The sequence below is a fragment of the Metopolophium dirhodum genome, chromosome 4 (assembly GCF_019925205.1).
Source record: "Metopolophium dirhodum isolate CAU chromosome 4, ASM1992520v1, whole genome shotgun sequence".
In the NCBI taxonomy this organism is placed as follows: domain Eukaryota; kingdom Metazoa; phylum Arthropoda; class Insecta; order Hemiptera; family Aphididae; genus Metopolophium; species Metopolophium dirhodum.
In genome coordinates this window covers 963,819-986,478 of record NC_083563.1, presented here as the reverse complement: position 1 = coordinate 986,478, position 22,660 = coordinate 963,819, and the positions used below count along the sequence as shown (strand labels likewise).

Below are 22,660 nucleotides of genomic sequence, written 5' to 3'. Positions count from 1 at the left end.
TTATTTTATGGTTTATGCATTTTATTGCTCCTCCCCTAAAATATGGTTTGCCCCAACTGAATATTTTCTCATGCACTCTGGCCACTCTGGCCTATATAAGAAACAAGCGAGGTTAACTTATCTACAGTCTACATATTATTATATATAATAATTTATAATACATGTACACAGATATGAACAATAAACATTGTTAGGTCGTTTTTAGCATTGTTTATTGTACTTATTATCTGTGCATGAATAACATAGCTCAGTGGCGTAGGTACATGGGTTTTTGTCTTGGGGGGGGGGGGATATGATTTTATCCAGTAGCCGTGCCTTTAAAGTTAGAGGCCTTAAGGTTAGGACTCTGAAAACGTTTGCATATTATGTATATATCAGCCTATGGAGGGGATTGATCCCCTTGACACCCCCCACCGCGGTAAATACGATACTGATGACTGATATAACGATGAGTAAATATTGTCAGCTGCTCAGCTGGGCAGAATAATAATATAGCAATCGATTTGACTTCAATGATAAGAACGTCTTCTACAGTTTTATCACAGCTGTTGTTTTTTATTATTATCTATATACGTGTCTTATATCTATGTTTTGTTCTATAATAATATACATTAATATATCTATATTTGTAAGCAATCGTAAAAAAATTCAGTTCAATTTTATGCTATAAACAAGAGTGCTTATTACTCATTACTCATAAGTCATGAATAACAATTAAACGTTACGTAATAAAAAAAATTTAAAAATAATGTATTTATGTAATGACATGAGAACATAACGTATCGAGGAGCCGAGATAAATTCATAAGTAATTCATAAGTAAGCGATTATTATAATACATACCTATCTTTATACTATATTATAATATTCTCCAAGTAAATAATTTATAAACAACAAATTAAGATTATTTTGTTTTATTATATATTTTGTGCAAAACAGGTTCCTAATATCTATTATTGTCCATCATATTCAATATAGGTACATAAAAATAAACAAATACTTGAATCAATTGAATAAATTATTGAGCAAAAATCTGCAAAATTAATAATTACATTTCCTGTTAGTGATAACTTACTGATTAGGTTGTATAACAGATAATCATTTGTTTATTTATATTTCATGTTGTATTTTCCAAATCGTCCTACAAGGCTACAAAGTCGCCACATTTAAACTTCAAGGTAATCTGGCACTAGCCATTAAGTCAATTAGTGTTGTTATTGTTGGTCAGTAGACTACATTGCAGTGTGTTTAAATTTTCGGCGTGCCCAGGCATCTTAATAAAAATGATTACAGTTAATCAAGTAAGTACATAAATTATTCTAGAAAATATAGTTTTAGTCAAATATGGTTTATATTTTTATACCTATTTAAAAATGTATTTTAGGTATTGCGCAATGTATGCCGCAACACTAGATGTGTTATTGCAAACAGGAAGTATAGTGAACAACCTCAAGAGACACCTTTCTGTTTGGGTCGGTTTTAATGTCTTAGGTTAAAATGTCAATGTCTTATTAAATATTGGTATTAATGCATTTTTAGAATTATCTGATACACAAAAGGAATTTCGTGACTTAGCAAGAAAATTTGCTCGAGAAGAAATTATACCTGTTGCTGCAGAATATGACAGGACTGGTCAGTACCCATGGGAAATAATAAAAAAAGCACACTCAATTGGACTTCTCAATGGCCATATTCCTGAACATTGTGGTAATTTTTAAAACTAAATATTCTTAAGGCAACTTACTTGTTACTTAGTACTTACTGTTAAAACTGAAGACAGATAATAGCCAGCACCTTATCAAATACCGAGTTAATAAATTACTAATAAACACACTATAGTGCTGTACAATACCATTCATAATATTATATCTATGGATAGACAGTGTTCTGATAGTGTAGTGTCATGCTCGAGTAATCTATATGTCTCTTATAAAGTATAAATTGTAGGTATTTACTATATCTATGCCTTTTTGCAAGAAGAAAAATCAAATATTTATGCATCCATTTAATGTTAATATGATTAAGCTGGTTTGAGTATTTAATTTTTGGTGCAGTACTTACACCGATATATTATTGAGGGGAGGGGTTGCAATACTATAGGTAGAGTATAGAAGTCTGTTGTCTGTGAATATGCCAAATACTTTCGAACCGTATTTGTTGTAGACAATAGACTTATTATATTATTATGCCCAAGAGTAAATATATTAATTAATGAGTATTGATTTTAACTATTTTTAAATGGAAGTTTTTTATAGTTGCAATAGATCATAAATGCTTCTACGTTATTTTTAAAATGCTACAAAATATTTTTGCAAACCTACCCTAGTATCTTCAAAATGTTTTAAGATTAGCAAACCTATATCTTATACACCTTCAACAGAAGTTTAAAATAATACATTGAAGTTGTATATAAAAATTTAAATGAAATACATTTTTCTATAAAAATATATTGTATAAAGTATTATCATTTTAAACAAGTTTATTTAACCAATCCCAAGTATAGTTAGTAGTTACTAAGATATTTAAATCACAATCTTGACTTAATACTTTATGTTGAGAATCAATATACAGTTCCGATTCAAATGATATCAAAAAAAAACTTTCATCAAATGCCTTAACAATTGAATTTTAAATTTTTTGTATAGATGTTATCAAATTTGTTAGGTTAGATAAGTAGGTATTATTTATAATAATTGTAAAAAAAAACTTTACTTACGTGTAAGCCGTAATGTCTATGGTTCTAATAAAACATGGGATGTATCTTTTTATCTAAGAATCATGTAAAAAAGTAGAATGGATTGGAAAGAAAAGTCAATTTTCGTGTTTAAATTTATTTGTGTAGCTGATGCTACATGTTCCGCTGTTCTTTGATGTTCATTTATTAGTAGGTAGTGATGTACTATCTGCATTTTTTTTTTTTATTCACTGTAAAATGTACATAAGGAATAAATTTAAGCATGATAGATTTAGTTATTTCTACAATACGAATAAAAATTGATAATGATATTTTCAATGACAATATTTTCCTCTTGTTTTTTATTTTTCTAAAATCTGTTAACTACTCATAAAAAAAAAATCTGATATTTATAAGATAATTATGGTCTTACTTCTAATGCTTTAGTATATTTAACTCCTTTAAGTGTGGCTACTAGCTTGTATTCTTATTTTACAATATGGTGCAATCATGATAGTCAGGTAGTCATTTCTAAGTAATAGCCTATGCCTTGCGGGCAGGCATCCATGATTTTTTTTTCGGGGAGGGGGCGCTTAATAATTTTCTTACTTTCTTTACACACAAGTAAACAACTTTTATACATACATATTCAACACAACTTTCACAATAGCAAAATTGAACGGACTGAATTGTCCAAACGAGATTTTCATGCTACAAGGCACAGATAGTAGACAGTTAAAATTATTATTGTTATCGAAGTTACCTATTAAAGTTGATCCGACATAATCACTATTACCTAGAGTGCACTCTATCAAGGCTCTCTATCAAGGCACTCTACTATTACCTACCTATAAACCTAAAAATAATTTCCAACGAAAATTGATTGCCACACACCTTATTACGTACTAATTGAACTATTTATGAGATACCATCCAACGTCTACTATATTTGTGACAATATGCTACAATGTATAATTTAATGTAAAAAATAATAAGATGATAAGATTATTATTAAAGGTTTTTTTTTGAAAAATTAATAATTTAAAAATTCAAATATGATTAAAAATGTTACTATAATAATATATAAAATTAATATTTAATCCTTGGTGGATAAGTAGGTATTACTTAATTATTAGTTAATATGTTTCAAGTACCATACTTAAATATTTATTACAATGTTGCATATTATATGCTACATAATATGAGAAAGCTTGAGTATAATTCCTTTATAACAAAAAGATGTCTTATAAAAATAAAATGATTCCTATTAAACTTAAAAAGAATAACGATTGAATAACAACAATTTGCTATATTTTTCTAAGAATGGTAATTATAAAATGAAAGGTTATTTTTTAAATTAATACTTTACATTTACTGCATCTTAAATAATATATAAAACCTTAATAGTGTAAAAGCGTCACCTATCCTATAAAGAAGAACGACAAATTTAATTTTGTTATTACTTAATTAGAAAAAATTGCTTAGAACAAAAAAATTATATGAACTTGAAGTATACATTCTTTGATTTATGTATGGAATATAAAACTTCTGACATATTATTCTGTCCTCCTCTGCAAACTTCAGTTATGGTCACAAAATTTCCCATCACTAGTTGACACATCCCTGGGTTAGCTCATCAATGATGCAACAAATGTCTTCCTTAAGTTCATACTAAGTTATAATAGATCTATAGTAGTAAGCATACAGCAGTTGTCAATCTAATTTATTATCTATATATCTGTATACAGACTACAACTTACTCAGTCATAAAAAATAGTTTCTCAGTGCTTGATTTATAGCAATATAAAAATGTAATTGCAGTATAAAAAACTAAGATGTGCATTCTTAAATTAAAATTAAAATTAATATTTTATTTTGTTATTTATTTTATATTATAATAGTCATATTATATTTATGTTTATAATTTGTTAATATGTACTGCATTATAATATATAATATTTATAATTAGCTTTACGAATTTATGTCTATGATTTTAATTAAGAAATTTTAAGGCCATGAGGACAGGTGATCTATATTATCTATCTTGGTCCGTGCCTTTGTGGACTGTGGCCAATAATCATGAGCTAATGAGTCATAACTGTGCATTTATTTTGGTACTTCCGCTATTGATTATTTAATTTCTATTGTTTAGTAGGTATTTAATGTTCATTTATATAATGAAAGCCAGAAAGTCTCCAGTTAAAAGGTTCCCGAAAAAATTGTGCCTAAGTATTTTTAATATTTTTAAATGGCTATAATAACAACTTGTGAGTTATGAGGAAGCCACTATTAAATTTTCAAACTTTTTGACCATGCTAAATTTTTTATCGATATTTATAGAGATTAGCTGATTGGGTGTTGGGTGATTAATTATTTATTATACAATGACTCATTATATTATAGTGCATCATAATGTTTTTTTTAAATGTTGCACTATAATGAGTCATTATAAAATAAATAGTTATTATTTATTAATCACCCAACATAAAATAAATTGAAAAAAAACTTTAATAGAGTTAAAATATACCTATAAATAGCTCAAAAAGAGCTGAAATATTTGGAAAATTATTTTAAGTCTAGTATTTATTAGTAGTTATATAAATGAATACTCGGTGAAAATTTCTAGTCTCTGGTTTGAAATTGTGTATGTAGTTTTTCCCGATTATTTTTAAAAGCACTGTTCAATTTTGATAAATAATAAATAATTGTATATTATGTGACTCTCTAGTTGAATATTGGTAATATTATATATTCAAATTTCAATTAACTATTATTGAATAACAGAAATTTAGCTTATGCACGAACTGTTTTTGATTTAAGGTGGTATGAACATGTCTGTGATGGATGGTTGCTTGGTTGCTGAAGAACTGGGTTATGGATGCACTGGAATTAAAACTGCTCTAGAAGCGAGTGGTTTGGGCGTAAGAAAAAAAGATTATTTGTAGAAACTTTGTACAATTTAATTTGCATTTATTGACGTCTTATGTAATTTAGCAAATGCCAGTTATAATCGGTGGAAATAAAGAACAACAAAAAAAATACCTTGGAAGGTTAATTGAAGAGCCTTTGGTAGCTGTATGTTTATTTTTCACTGTTATTAATGTTAAGTGTTATATGCATTTCTCTAGTTTAAATTATGTACAGGCTTATGGTGTAACAGAACCTGGTGCTGGTTCAGACGTCAACGCTTTAAAAACGAAAGCTGTGAAAAAGGGCGATGAATATATCATTAATGGACAAAAAATGTGGATAACCAATGGTGGTGTGGCCAACTGGTATTTTGTGTTAGCTCGCACTGATTTGGACCCTAAAGCCCCCGCAAGTAAAGCATTCACTGGTTTTATTGTTGACGCGGATACACCTGGACTTACACCTGGGCGAAAAGTATAATAAAAGTTATTTTACTTGAACACAATTATATTTACTCATGTATTTAAGGAATTAAATATGGGGCAAAAAGCTTCAGACACTAGAGGAATTACTTTTGAAGATGTTCGAGTGCCCAAGGAAAATGTGTTAACTGCTGAAGGTCAAGGCTTTAAAATTGCCATGTCAACATTTGACAAAACCAGGCCGCCAGTAGCTGCTGGAGCTGTTGGTTTAGCTCAAAGGGCATTGGATGAAGCTGCCAAGTATTCGCTTGAAAGAAAAGCATTTGGAGTGCCCATCGCCAGACACCAAGTAAATAACCTAACTATATTTACAACTAAGCAGAATGTTTCAATTTCATCTTATATACTAAAAGTCAACGTTATATTATTGACTATAATATATATAAAAAAAAAGTATTTCGATGTTCAATGGTTGTCGATGTTATGTCTAGGCTGTTGCTTTTATGTTAGCTGATATGGCTATTGGTATTGAGGGTGCTCGACTTACATACATGAAAGCTGCATATGAAGTTGATCAAGGACGGCGCAATTCTTATTATGCATCAATTTCAAAAGCTTATGCTGCTGATGTGGCAAATAAATGTGCTACTGATGCTGTACAGGTATGTATTGTACAATAGTTAGTGTAATATAATATCATTTAACTATTGTAACATCATTAATCTCTCAGATATTTGGCGGAAATGGATTCAACACAGAATATCCCGTAGAAAAATTAATGAGAGACGCTAAAATATATCAAATTTATGAAGGTACTGCTCAAATCCAACGGTTGATTATTTCAAGAGACATCATTGAAAAAACCAAACAAAATATGTAAAAAAAAGTTTTTAAAACACAAATTAAATAAGCACTTTGTTGTCAAAATACAAAATTAAACATTTATTTTTATATTTTAACATTGTAATGGATTGGTAAAATGTATTTGTTGAAAAATATCGTTATATAAACAGTAAATATATTTATTATTTTTAATATTTAAGCAGTCTTATATTTACCCCGTTCATATGCCATCGCTTATACACATAAGAGTAAGTTAATTTGGTACTTAGGTGCATATAAACGACTTTTTAACCTTCATTAAGCTAACACGTATTAATTATTTATTACAACTGATGAAATAGAATTAGCTCTAATGTGCATTAACGATTGCATATAAACATTGCAATTGGTGATAATATACCTACATTATTTATAATATATTATACAATTATCCTAATAAATAAAAAAATATTAATTTTTATATTTAATAGTACACTGATAGTATTTTAGTTTTTACTAAATATGTAAAAACAATTAATGTGTAAGCTTATAGATAAGCATTACAATTATTAATTAGGTAAATACATAAATGAATTTCTTTAGGTATAAAATAAAAAAAAAAATGAATAAAAAAAAGCAATTGGAAGATAGTAACTGATAAAAATAATATGCTAATTTGTTAGTTATACACAATATAAATAAAATGTATGACATTCAGTGGCGCAAATTCAATGAAAAAACTGGGAGTACTTATCAACTCCCTTCAAATCGCTCCCATGATGATTTTATACAACTATTTAAGTAAATGTATTACTATGTACATACTATTTAATTTAGAAAAGTTAAACTAAAAACTAAAAAAAATTACTAAATGTATATTATAGAAAATAAGATAAAATTAATTTTATCCTGGTTCGAAGGATTTTAATATTTTCACTATTTTCCTTTTGATCTTAAATTGAATAGTGTTGTTATCTGAATGTCAAACATTCCTTGTACCATATTGTGTATTATTTTTAATAAGGGCAGAAGTCTGAGCATTTTCTTCAACTGTAGATTTCCTTGTAATTGGTTGACGAGTCCGCCATGCAAAATGACTGCGTGACATATCCACATCTCGGAATGTATTCAACATAAATATTGCAGTCACAGTTATAAGGAATCCACAAATTATACCAATAATATCCTAAAATGCATATAAAATAGGAAAATGAAAAACAATTTATTTTACTGCCTATATTGAGAAAACCAAGTACATTTAGTTGCAGGTGTTCCCATTCCTTGAATAATATTGCTGAGGCTGTTATTACAAGAGTTGTAAACATAACATAATAAACAGGTGTAACTACACTTGTGTTGAAAGTGTCTAAAGCTTTGTTCAAATAGTTCATTTGTATACACACAAATGTAATCAGCAAGACGATAAACATATAAGTTAACCAATTTGTGAATTCACTTGTACCTAATATTACAAACATTGTTTAATAAAATATGAATATTTAATTACGAAGAACAAAATAATAGTTTTTTAAATCTATAAATTGATACATACCTGCTATTGTTTCTCTTATAGCAAGTCCAAGTCCTTTACACCACATAACAGTTAATGAACCACTAGTTGAACACATTATAACATAAACTATAACATTTGATGAGCCATATCGTGGACCAAAATAGAAGAATATTGAGAAAATTATGATCAACATTATGCTAGTATATATGATGAAACCTAAAAAGCAAAGAAGACTATGTTTAAGAAGACTAGTTTAATTATAAATAATCTCAATGCAATAAATAATTATAAGAAAACCTACCAGGTTCTGTAAGTTTCTGTAATAAATCTTCAAGGGAGTCAACTGCTTCTTCTTTCGGAGAATGAATTACCATCACCGTTGAACCAATTATACACATAAAGCAACCTATCTAAAATTATGACAATATTATTATGATTGTTTCGTACAACCCAATACTTAAAACTCATCAGTTATAATTTTTAAACCATTAAGTATATAGTGTTTACATGACAAATTCACTTTAAAAAATAACTATCTATCCTCGCCTAAAAACAAAATTATTTATATAATTATACAACTTGTATTCTGAAACATAAGTTATCTATTTTAAAATCAATTTTTGAAGTGTACCACTTTCATTATATTACATAATGGCCTAGCGAAAGCCTAAGAAATATTATTAATTATTATACAATTGAATGTATATTTTGAAATCTACAAGAAAAAGTTGAAAGAAATGCTATTGTTTCCTTCAAATGTATTATACTTTAAAGCTAAAAAATTCATGATAAAGTGTCATGTAAATCACATAATTGCCTAACCATACTATGCTGTTTTTATTTTCTGAACCTTTTAATAAAAAAAAATTTAGTAGATGGGAATCATTAGTAAAATTTTTGTTTCACGGGTATCAAATTTAATAAATACGACCTTATAAAATATATATTAATATATTGCATGTTTTTTTACTATGAAGAGTAAATTTTATGTTTATTAGTGAATAAGAATTTACGGCAATATATAATACAATAAATATTTACCACCAATAAATTATATGAGTGCATACTTGTATACATGGGTGTGTTCGTTTACAATTTTATCTCACTGTTTTTATAACATAAGTTATTAAGTTATCTTTATATTTATTATTTTCAAAATTAATCATCAATACTTTTATTTTTTAGACTACAAAAATATTTAATCTAGGTACCTATAGTAGAATAAAACATAATTAAAAAAAAAAATAAAATATAGTGGTAAACCTATACTCCATTCGCATTAAAAAGGAACCTCAGCGGCCGATTTGTACGCAGGGGCATGGCTTAACCACACACATGGTTGATCGGTGACAAACAGGTGTTGCCTGACCCCCGTCTGACGAAAACTGGTCGCCGCCGAGGTTCCTTCTTAATGTGAATAGAGTATAGAGTATAGACTACTGACTAAGTTTATAAATTAAAATTATTAAAATTCCAATAATTAAATTGAAAACTAAAATGTTCTATAATAATTTAAAATATTTTTTAAACAGGCAAAACAAACTATGAAATTATTTAACATTCGTTTAATATTAATATTTTAAATGGTTGTTTCTTAGCTTTTTCAAAAATTATAGAACAAGAAAATGACATGGTTATTTATGATTTAAATATTTAAAATAAGCTTATATAATAATCCAAGAACACCATTACACAACAATTAACACTCATTTTGATTCAATATTTAAATCAACTATATTTATATTCACCTTTGCCAATAAATTAAGCTGTTCATTTAAATACTTCGAAGATAATATTGCTGCAACAATGACACTAAGTGCACCTAGTGGTGTAACCACTGAAGCTGGGGCAAAAGCATAAGCAGCAAAGTTAAATACTTCTCCAAAAGCCACTAATAAATAAAAAAAAATCATTAACAATATACAATTTTGGTTATATGAAAAAAAAATTGTCTTACTCATAGATAATCCAAACCACCATAACCAATTACTTAAGTAACCATATCCACCATTAGCTGCTCTGCGTCCACTTCCTAATGATATTTGAACAAGAGCTTTTTTCTTTATAATGAAACTTGCTCCTAGACAATTGAAACAATTTATTAGGCACCTAGGTTTATAAATTGTATATAACTTATAATACATAATTATTAAGTAACAACTGTCTGTTATTTATTTCTTCCATACCTATCTCTGTTGTGTTTTGTGTCACTAACTACAAACATAACAAATCTATGCAATGTCAAATATATATTTTTATTTTTGCAATCCCAAAAATATTTAAATAAATTAAGGTTAATAAATAAAAAAATGTAATATTATTAATTGTTAATTTTTTTTTATTTTATTGGAGTTAAGGCTTTTGACAACTAAGATCATTAGCCTGGGATACGATGGGGGAGGATACTGTAGGTTTTTAACACGTGAGTGTATGTGTAACAAGGTTTTGTCACTAAAAATCCTGAGTGGTCACCCATCCAGGAGCTAGTGACGCCGGCCAGTGCATACAGAACAGGTATCGTAACTGAATGTACACAACGCGCCACTAAATTTCTTTTGTAATTGCATGTTTGATACCTTTCAATAAAGCTTAATAATTACTAATATAATGAGGAATAGTCATATTTTAAATAGTAAAAGTAAATTTTTTATTTTATTTATTTTAAATAGTTAGTATACTATTGTAGGTATTCTAATCAAAAATTATAAAAGTACTCTAATTATTATAGGTGAGCAATATTTGGGAAATGAGAACCAGACTTTTTATTTTTAATAATGATTAGTTTTTAAGAATTTAAGCCAAATTACTTTAAGCTTAGATATATTGTAACTGTTATTATTATTATTATTTTTTAAAAAATAAATGTTATATGTACACATAAAAGTTACACATTTTAATATTATAATACTATTGGTAAATAGTAGCTGCTAGTTATTATTTTTTTATGTATCTATAATTGTACATTTGTACATATGTATATGTATATATATACATATAAAGGTTATCAAAAATGATAACAAATGGAATGTGGAAAGAATATTAAATAAAATAATAAAGAGAGACTTAAAGATTTAATTACAAACATTGTTAACCTTTGAAACTTATCTGATAGGAAGTAAAAATGAATCAGATCATTTAATTTTAATATAATATAGATTTACATATACATACATATTGATTTAAGGTAGTTATAGTAATCAATAATTAAATAAAAATATGTTATACACTTACACTTTTAAGATATATAACACTTTAGTTTAAAGAATCGAAAAATGTTTTCATAGTAATCAAAACAACACTCACAATATTAATAATAAAACAAATTGTTAAATTTAACATAACATAATAAATACTAACAATATATCTTTTTAATTAATTTTGGTAATTCTAAATTATTTTGAAGATCTTAAAAATAACATTTAAACTTGAAAATATATCAAAAAAATAATAAATAGTATAAAATACAAACCAATAAAACCACTCGAAGACAAAGCAAGTCCGAGACCAATATAATAATCGGTCATATCATACAATCGAATTGGTTCATCCTTGTCCATGGTAAGCAAAACTAAGTTACTTGCTATTGAGTGAAGAATAAAATGGTTTAATTCACAATGAATAAAATACCAATACTGATCACAGCTCAAACACCATATTATATTTGTAATGTGATCTGGTTATTGGTAGATTCAATAATCGTAGAAAAATAAGGATTATAACATTGAAATTTTAAGGTTTCACCATGATATAATAATTCACATAACACCAGAACTGAGACGGTACGAAAACGCAAAACAAATAACGATTAATAAAAATATAAAATAATGAATACTATCTGTTACAAATTACTGTCTAATATTTTTAGATTAATAATAATAGACATACAATTAGATTGTAAACTTTAAAGTGAGTTATGTAAAATACTAAAATATCATCATAAATCATAACAATAAAAGTAGTATTATAGATATAAGATTATAATAGCCTATAAGCAAAGAAAATTGATCAATAAGACTTGTGGTGGTGGTGCTAGCGGAGTACGGACATGATTAAAGACAATATACTGGTTGCGCACATAGATAAGGCGATAAGGCGTGCATGAAATCATAGTTAAATATTATATAGGTGACCTAGGTATACGTCCTGGTATGATCGCAACTTTGTGATACCGTGTGATACGCAGGTGTCATGGCCGCCACTGGCAGTGATTTTTATCACTTCGATTTATTTGCTTACAAAACCATACTAATTATTAATTTCTTGGCTAAATAAATCCAAAAATCATTGCCAGCTGAGATTCCTTTCCGTGCTAAAACATGCAATAATTGTACGTGCGCAGCCCATAACGGAAATGCGTCTCAATGCGATCATACCTATATATTTAGCCATGCATGGAATTACCATGGAAATGACTATCAAAAATTAACCAATAGGCAGTAGCGCTCCAAGCGGCAGTATCAAAATGAACCGATTATAGAATATAGATATATAATATAATATATATATATATATTAATTAATAGGTGTAAAATGAGTTATATGTCCACACAATTTATTATATTGTTGAGCATAGTGCATAGACATAATCATGACAGATTTAATTTAATTTGTCATGGACATAATAGAATTAATAAATAAATGAATAAATACTTAATATAATTCTATTATGTCTATGTTGTTGAGTGTTGACATCAAACGTTAGTAGTCAATTTTTTCAGCTGTTTTATGCAGTCACTTTGTATTTTGTAAATCTGAAAGCCGTTTATTAATTTATTATAGGGCGACCATAGGCCATAGACCTATAATTTTTAAACTTGTTACTTATTTATAAAGTTAGTTGCTACATGAGGGTAGAGAGCCTTTATATCATTTATAATATATAGTCTTTATTATTATCTATAATATAGGCTCTCTACATGCGATATCACGTCCTTTCACAGATATATACTAATACGTATTTGTTTATATCTGTGCGTCCTTTTAACTATAATAGCAATAATAGTTGAGTATAGTGTAAAAGTAGGATTTATCAGCATGGCTTAAGTGCCAAGTGGTATAGGTATATGCAATCAGGTATAGAATGGTATAGGCACAGATTAATAGAAGGCCATGAATAATATTTGTATAATATTCAATTATTCTATGACGTCCTTTGTAGCCTACAGCAGCAGCCAGCAGCTGTTCGTGTGACTTGCTATCAACATTCAAAAGTGATAAAAGAAAATAAAGTCCATTGGCAATTATTGACATTCGGCGTTTGGAATTTTGGACAACCACTCCAAATTCCGATAGGTAATAGGTATTCAATAATGAAACTTGAATATCGAATTATTGAATACCAACTCATTAAATCGTTAAAAGTTAAAACCATCATGTAGAGTTCTACAAGTTTCTGTGCCATCGTCACAATGAATAAAATATAGTACACGATTAAACTTGCAGCTTTTTAGTACAACGATTGAATGAAAAACGGTCCTACTCAAATATGAATCTTACAAATAGACTGATTTGGTTCCTACAGGTAACAATAAAAGTATCAGTTATTTTAAGTATATAATATTGTCTAGGTAGTTGTTTTTATTTTTTGTGACTATACCACACAGATTAATAGATATTGATTTTAAATTAAGGACAATTTTAACTAAAGATTTTTTTATCTAATTCTTCGTAATATTAATGACTAATTTAATTTTTGTAAGACCAACAAATATTGTTGTTTCTAGATTAACATTAGAGTTGAGTATAACTAACAATATTCTGTTCAATTTAAAATTTTCAGAAATTTCGGTTTTATAGTGAATGAAATAATGATCGGGATAGGTAAGTAAATTAAAAATATAAAAAATGTTCTTATTGTTTCAAAATGATGATATTCAACATCATACAACTATACTAATATCATAACAGTTGATTTTCTCATATGAAGTTTAATATTTATTAGTGATTTAAATCAATTTAAATTCGGTTCCCACATTATCAATGTTGGTCATAAACAATTTTAATTTTTACTAATAAGCAGAATGGACTAAACTAAATCATGGCCTCTTAATAGAAATCTATTGACATTTATTATTATAGATTTCAGATTTACATCTTAGCGTTTTCCACGATTGGGAACGAGTAACTGAGCTCAAAGAATTTTGTGAATTAACTTTGGATACCATTAAACCTTCAGCTGTATTAGCGAGTGGTATGTTTTTTTGCTATTTTATAAATATTAATGGTTCAAATTAAAATTAAATAAGTACTATGTTTAATATATATGATGGTTACATAAATAATTATTTTAAATTCTAATCTTAAATTTGTCTTATTTGATTTAATAATAATAATACTACAGAAAGATTTCCATATAACAAACTTCCATTCAATGGAGTAGCTAGGCAGTCAATTGGGCCATGCTGAGGTGTTTGAGAGTTCAGAGTTCAAGAACCTATTGACCTATCTCTAATTAAAAGTATAAAGTGAAACAAAATTGGGTTTTAAGTTTTCTTTCATTTTTTTATTAGTTCAGTTATTTTTAAACAATTACTTATGCTTTGTTTTAAAATATAAAAGTAATGGGTTATTGTATTTTTGGGTTTTTAGTTTCCATTTTTATTTTGGATTTTCATGTGATATTTGGATCTATATTAATTTGATTTAACAATTTTTTAACTCCTAATTTTGAAATTATTAAGACATACTATATTATACTTTATGTCAATTCAAGTAATTATAATTACCAATTCAAAGAAAATATTACTGCAGGAGATCTAACCGATGCTAAAAAAAAAGATGGTATTGGATCAACACAGTATGAAGGAGAATGGTTAGCATACCACGATGTATTGACATCTGGGAAAGTGTCTGAAAAAACTAAATGGTTAGACATTCGTGGAAATCATGGTAAACTTTCAAAAATATTAAGTGTATTTTAATATTGTTATAATGTAGGTACTACACATGATTCAATTTATATTTTTAGATAGTTTTGATGTAAACAATTTAGAATCTCCAAAAAATTTTTACCGAAAATATTCTGAACAAGGCCAGACTCATCCACGATCATATAAATACAAAGTTACAAATCATGCCGGAATGAGTCTTAATATGATTGCAGTTGATGCTTGCTTGGATCCAGGACCAAAAAGACCATTTAATTTTATTGGAAACTTGGATGAACCTGAAATTCTTCAATTGCAGTCTTTAGCAAATAATACCAAAGATCCTATTGTATGGTTTGGACATTACCCAACTTCATGCATATTTACATCAGGAAGTAAAACTGTAAAACCAGATAATGAATTAAGTTGTTAATGTATTTATTTCATACTAATTTGTTGTTTTTAGGTAAGGTCCATTATAGGTGAAAATCCAATGTCTGTTGTATACTTATGTGGTCATTTGCATACATTAGGTGGTTTGGTGCCACAAATGTATACAATGCAAAACGAAGGTTTTGCAGAATTAGAACTAGCTGACTGGAAAGATGGAAGAGCGTTAGTAGAATCTAGATTAAATGTAAAATTGACAACTAACTGTACTGTCATGTTTGTTTGTAGGTTTAGATTAATAGCATTTGATCAAGGATCATTTTCATTTATTGACATACGCCATGGTCAATGGCCAATTATATTAGTCACTAATCCAAAAATACCCTGGCTTACTATACGAAATATGGAAACTGAAGAAGACCGAGAGGCAAATATTAAATATATTAGGTAATTGGATATTTATATAATATTTATCTATTATATATTATATATTTTAAAGAATTATACAACATTCATTTTTTCTTTGACTCGTAATTTATTAAAAATACAATGAATTTAAAAAAAAAGTTGCTGCAGCAGATATTTTGGTCGTTGGCTATTTTTATTTAAAACAAAAATGGTTATTTTACAAGATATGGAGAAATTTATATTAATTGTGTATTATTCTTATATAACAATTTGAAAAAGCTTAAAATAATGTTTTAAAAACAATAGTAAAACCAGTTAAATAAAAAAAATTTTTTTAATATTTTAAATACGGCTAATATTTAATTTACAAAAAATCAAAAATATAACTTTCATGCTTAAAGACTGTAGTACCTTTAAAGCATGCCAAAACATCAAAAATAATATAATATTCTGCTGGCACACATGTCACTTAACTATATAAAATCCCCTTATCTTAATACCTAAATAATGAAAATGTAACCTTCTTTTACATTTTATTTAATATATTTGAAATCTTAAAAAAGTTTATTTTTATAATTTAATTATTAACTTTTATTTACTAATTTTAGAATATTAGCCTTTTCTGTTGATCCTATCAAACATGTATTAGTACAAATAGATAAGGAATATAAATGGAGAAATTGTAGTCATGTGAAAGGTAGTCCTCTTTATATAATTGAATGGAATTATAATGCATACTCAAGTGGATTGCATACATTAAATGTAAGTAATTACAATTAAATAAGTATAATTTGTATTATTGTTAATATAATGACAACTGATGTGAGAAGTGTAATAACTCTTTTTTAGGTTATATATTTTTACAGTTAACCATTTAATAAGTAATAAATAATAATCTCGATAAAACTAAGGGCGAATCTTACAATGCCCATTTAAGTGTCAGTTAGCGCTAACTGACTGAGAATAGATTTTATTACCGGTAGAATTCTGCCGGTAAGTGTCCGTTAACTTTCACTGGACATTGTAAAAATGGCCCTCAAGCGCTTAATTAACTGAGAAGTAATTTACTTATGATCAGTAGCGGCTTGTGGTATGGTGCACGGGAACATGTGAACCATCCAAAAAAATTATAAAAAATAATTAGATTCTTATGGTAACATATAATTGATTATTATGCACATGGTCTGTAATAAAAAAAAAAAATTTCGGAGTTTTTCATGTTGAAAAGTGTGCCTGTAAACGATTAAATAATTCGTGAAGCACAAATTGTTTGTGCTCCGGGCGGCCGTGTAAATATTAGCTACATGCCTTGACACCTCAGTTAGTAATATATGGTAGTTTGGAGCACATTTAATGTGTGCACCGAACCTATTTTTATAGTGTCGCAATGTTGCATCATTTGTTGAAACGATAACACTGTACATTATCCATTAATCACGTTATTATATTTCATTATTTTGGTGTGCACCTATAACAAAATTAATATTTTTACCATCTTACATAGGTATCTTATACATTTCCTGTGCACCACCTTAGGTGAACCTTACGAGTCGCCACTGCTTATGATATTCCGTTTAATTAATATTTCATTTTTGGATCAAATGTTCCTCCTAAAAGTTTAACAAATTAATTGGCCCTCTAAAATGTTGATTACAACACTTAAATTGTATTTTAATAAATAATATTGTTTATTAAAATTTTAAATATATGTTATTATTATTTACTATTTAGAATTTCTTTTAATTATATGCAGGTTAGAGTAGAAGATATCCAAGGACGTAAACATGAAATTAACCATCCTTTTTCATTTGACAATTCTAAACCGGGACTAAAATTATTTTCACAATGGCCACTTAATGTTTATTTTCCTGATGTGGTAAGTATTTATGTTTTGTTTGCATTATAAAAGTTTTAAAATTGGTCATATTAGAGTAAATTTAGATCTTTTTAATTATATATAAATACTATTTCTCATGATTTTCAAAATGTTACAATTTTTTTCTACTTTGATTTTAACTTCATTATGTAATGTATTAATTATTACTAGGGTTCAGAACTTAAAACTCTTAAAAAATACTAAATATGCATGCATTTCACATGCTTAAAAAGTAAAAATAATATTTACTTATTTTGATTATTCAAATATTTTTTTAAAACTATAATCAGTTAACCCCGGAGATGATAATTTACTAAGGTGCTAATTCTGTATGCACTCTACCAGCAAGTTTCTGAGTCATTATATGCTCTACAGTCTACATAAGTCGTTTTGACTGGGTTTTATTTTATATTCATTCATTCATGAGCTGAATGTCTTCTTCTAATATGGCGAGAAACGCTCCAGACTGTCTTGAAGGTAAAGTCGCCAGCAATAGTGATTGAGATGGGACTGCAAATGATTTAGAAAAACACCCCTCATTTTCTACAATAATTTAATTTTTGCATCCAACCATGACCTTTTAATGTTTTGACTGTAGGCTCCTGTTCGTCAGAATAAATTTCTAATCCTGCATCGCATTCATATTCTATTATCGGTAGAAGTGTTTCTCGATCGCGTCAATGAATATAAGAATAATGGTAGTCGTTTCCATTTTTTAAACCAAATACCCAGGGGCCATCTACTCGTGCACCGTGATTTCGTTTATTAATTACTTCAGCATTTATATCTGTCAAGGAGGGAGGAGTGTTGTGTATTTCATTTGGCATTACTGTAGTATAAAACTCACAAAACATCATCACAGCCATCATAATTAATAAATAATACACAATATATAAAAATATATAGTATTATACTCGTAACGAACAACCTTCATAAGTGTTAAGTAACTGAGAAGTGACAACTGTGTAATAAAAGTAAAACAAACAGTAATACAATTTAAGGTAAAGATAATTAGAGATGATTAAAGATAAGATAATACAGTCGAAAGAAATACCCAACATATTATTTAAAAATGAAGCAGATAACGCATATAGGTATAGTCGTTGTTCAATATCCGCATACTGAATGTAGACCGAGTGTAGAACGCATACCGAATTAGCACCTTTACTAATAGAACATCATGGCTAAAAAATAAATAAATAAGTTAATGATAAATAGGCTATTTTGGTGTAGTGAGTATGATAAGTTAGTGTTGTGATTTTAAATTTTAAAGCAATAAAAATAATTGTTTATCTAATGGTTCTGAATGTAGTTATGTTAAAAATATAAATTTTTGAAGATTATCATATTATTTGGATAATTTTCTTCCGAGTTTATGAGAAAATATACTAAAATTATTTTTGTTAATAATTCAAAATTTTAATTAGATTAATTCTGATATGACCAAAATAGCATTTTTGATAGTTTTATTATTAAAAATAAGGTGTTTTTGCAGTTACTTATGATGTTTGTGATTGCATCTTTGGCTAACCTGTTGCCGCTTATAGTTTATCGATTTGTTAGCAAATGCACAAAATGTAAGTGGTTTTTGTCTCAAACTAATGCCTAGCTAAGCATATCTAATATTTTTCAATTTAATATAAGCACTCTACTTGTACAAAAGAGTACCAGAATATCCCATCATACAATGTATCTACGTACATTTAATCTCATTTGTCCACAATTTTTAAACTTTTGTTTTAACGAGAAATATTTTTCAATTTATTTTTAGATGTAAAACATTTATTATAAAAATGAAAAAGAACATTTTTAATTTTATTTTCTTATGAATGTTATACAATCTACATAACTTAAAGTTTTTATTAAAATAATTAGCTCTATAAAGTATATTGAGCCTTATTTTTTCAGTGTACCATTTAACACGACAGTTGAACTTCAAAATAATAACCTATAATTATTCTATAATTTTGGTGATAAGAATTTTAACTAAAAAAATTGTTATTTACTGACTGATATTTATATCAGATATAATAAGCAAAATAATGATAGTATTTTGCTACATTAGATGTATTGTAGTGATGCTACGTTTATAGCAACAAATAAAGTAGCTTGCTACTGTAGCATCGGTATAATTAGCGCGCAACTCCCGAACCACTGTAATAGACTAAGTTAAATTACCATTTAAATGCCTATAGTTACGGCAATTTTACTAATTTTTTTGGCATTAAAGCTTGTATTGGCAGAATACCAATAGTATAATATTACATAGTTATACCATTGATTATAAATACTATATAGATTGCTCACTACCCAGTTTTTCGATGTCATAAAATATTACTAATCTCTAACCGGCACCCAAAAACACGGCCACCCGGTTTAGTAATTTCTGGTAACATTGTAATCGCTAGTAGTCATGTCACCTGGCCATCTACCAGGAGTAAATATTTCGTGACACCAAAAAACCGGCCAGTGAGCAATCTATAGTATTTATAATCAATGGTTACACTGATTTATTCAATACAAATTTATTAAATTGAAAAAGAAATAACCTGAGGACCACAGTGACCCCAGTCACTGGGTACTATTATTACTTCAACATAACATTTTGGTGTGTTGTGAATTTAAATTTTCTGGAAATAATAAAACAGTCTTAAACTAATAATTCTATATATAATTGAATGATAATACATTTATACCATACTTGCTAATATTTGCTTAAATGTTTTTTTGTTTGTTAGTTATTAATTAAATTGTCATTATAAAACTATAATCTGAGTTCAGAATCAGTTTTATAATGAATATACCTAATGTTTACATTTAAATTTAATTCAAATATATAACGCAGGATTGAAATAATAAAATATTTTTATAATATTATAATTACATTAAGTTTTTTTATGAAATAATAAAATTTATATTGAAAAAAAAAATTTTTTTATAGATAGAATCAACTATAATGCAAAATTATCACTAATCAAGAGATACTCAAGAAAAATGATTTTATTATCAAGTGTGAATCGTATATTTTACACATTGCTTTTATTTTACATTTATCTGTGTATAGGTAATTAATTAATTTCTTAAAATAATAAACTTTACAATTGTTTACATCCATAATTGACTTTAATTTTTGGGATAGGTCCATGGGCTGTTGGAGAACTTGTAACCGACTTGATAGGTTGGGTCTTTCCATGGGGCATTTATGTCAAGGGAAAACTTATAAAGGATTCTTTTATATATGCATATGGTTTTGGACAAGTAAGTTGATCAGATTGTCAGTGGATCAATTCATTATTTAAATATATAATTTATTGATTAACTATTATTATTGTTTTAGATTTTAACTTTTCAATTGCCTCTTAATTGTATACTTAGTCACCGGCTCGATAAAAGGTACCTATAAATTTTTTCTATGACAAAGTAATGAAAATAATGAAATTATTATTTTAGAATGCAATCATTACCAAATACCCAATATACATTTGTTACTTCACCATATATTTATGTGGATATGATTTTTTTCTTTCTGATAATTTGGCAAATTGTATGTTGTCTATGGTTTTTTGGAGCATATGGTTGGATAGCTACTATATTTGGTCCATTAAAAACATGGTCAATATTTATTGCACTTTGGCTTTGGAATGAAACACGAAGAATTACTATAAATGAGATACGATGTGCAACAGGTAATGATAGGTATCATTAAATAACTGAATAAAATAGCCTGTACTAGTTACCTATATATAGTTTTGTTGTTCATATTTTGCATGATTATAAAATTAAAAATTCCACAATATTAATATTTGTTTTATTTTTTTATGTTTATTGAAAACAGGAGTAATGGAAAAACTAAATACAAATTAAACACTGTATAATATAATATTATTGTTTATTTCACAATTGCGTAGAAATACACTGTTGTTAACAGGATAATTGTAACGTCCTATATTGACATTTGTCCACATTATTTATTGATCCCTATAGTTTAATTTATCACTAACTATATCAACATAATATATTTATATAATTTTATTATTTTTATTTATTTTTTAAAAAAAACCCATACATAATTATACACACATTTATATGTTGTATAATTTAATTTTTTGTTAAGTATTATTTAATATTTACTAAAATTATTGTATTTTAATTTTAAAATTAACTCAATATTTCAATTTATCAAACAAATTGTAAATCCTATTATTGACTATAGATACCAAAGTACTAAAAAATAAGTTATTTAACATTTTTTGTTTTTTTCCTAATAGTTATAAGCAGATTGTCTTGTAGATAGTTACTTTGTAATTTATTGCGTTTGATTGTGTTTTTTTTTTTTTATGAGTGATATTGAGTTTAAAAATAAAACTTTGGTAGAACTTGTGTAAAAGATAATTTTTTGAGATGGTTTTTTTCAGAATATTAAAATTTTTAGTTATAGACGATTAAAGAATAATTTGGGATTTTCAATAATAATTAATAATTATTAATTATGCTCATTGTACCATTCAATCCACCCAAAATAGGTCAACGTAAAATATGTAATCATTATTAATTACTATAGCTGGGTTCTGTAAAATACTGGTATATCTAAATTTTTCTGGTATACTGGAACACTGCTTGCATTAGTAATTTATCTATTAAATCATAAAAATCTTTTAACTAAAATGATTGCAAAAGTAAAAGATTAAATAGGTATAAGGTATAGTTAGATTGCATTTTATAACACTCAAATTTAAACTGTTAAATTAGTCAATATTAGTGTCACTTTTGTGAAGATGAAAC

General features: G+C 27.1%; 3 protein-coding genes across 4 annotated transcripts; 2 read left to right on the top strand and 1 right to left on the bottom strand.

Annotated features, from left to right (window-relative positions):
• Positions 1-574: 574 nt before the first annotated feature.
• On the top strand, positions 575-7,041 carry LOC132942751 (medium-chain specific acyl-CoA dehydrogenase, mitochondrial). Its single transcript, XM_061011391.1, has 10 exons — positions 575-818; positions 1,148-1,300; positions 1,384-1,471; positions 1,539-1,706; positions 5,493-5,593; positions 5,667-5,747; positions 5,817-6,056; positions 6,111-6,353; positions 6,496-6,666; positions 6,735-7,041. Exons 2-10 carry the CDS (start codon positions 1,283-1,285, stop codon positions 6,882-6,884), a joined length of 1,260 nt encoding a protein of 419 aa, XP_060867374.1. The 5' UTR covers positions 575-818; positions 1,148-1,282; the 3' UTR covers positions 6,885-7,041.
• On the bottom strand, positions 6,919-12,397 carry LOC132942752 (magnesium transporter NIPA2). The gene is made up of 7 exons (XM_061011392.1): positions 11,809-12,397; positions 10,297-10,419; positions 10,088-10,230; positions 8,641-8,749; positions 8,379-8,555; positions 8,083-8,288; positions 6,919-8,012 (listed from the first exon to the last, which is right to left on the bottom strand). The coding sequence occupies exons 1-7, from the start codon at positions 11,894-11,896 to the stop codon at positions 7,809-7,811; spliced, it is 1,050 nt and encodes a 349-aa protein (XP_060867375.1). The 5' UTR covers positions 11,897-12,397; the 3' UTR covers positions 6,919-7,808.
• Positions 12,398-13,254: 857 nt separating this feature from the next.
• LOC132943451 (transmembrane protein 62-like) lies at positions 13,255-22,660 on the top strand. Of its 2 annotated transcripts, XM_061012458.1 has the most exons (15): positions 13,255-13,411; positions 13,497-13,859; positions 14,417-14,528; positions 15,089-15,226; positions 15,306-15,607; positions 15,671-15,819; positions 15,883-16,041; positions 16,611-16,764; positions 17,756-17,878; positions 19,374-19,455; positions 20,820-20,942; positions 21,018-21,136; positions 21,216-21,271; positions 21,329-21,564; positions 21,714-22,660. In XM_061012458.1, exons 2-15 carry the CDS (start codon positions 13,824-13,826, stop codon positions 21,740-21,742), a joined length of 1,818 nt encoding a protein of 605 aa, XP_060868441.1. In that variant the 5' UTR covers positions 13,255-13,411; positions 13,497-13,823; the 3' UTR covers positions 21,743-22,660. The 2 variants fall into 2 exon arrangements, with proteins under 2 accessions (XP_060868441.1, XP_060868442.1); XM_061012459.1 differs by lacking the exon at positions 13,255-13,411 and having other exon boundaries at positions 13,473-13,859.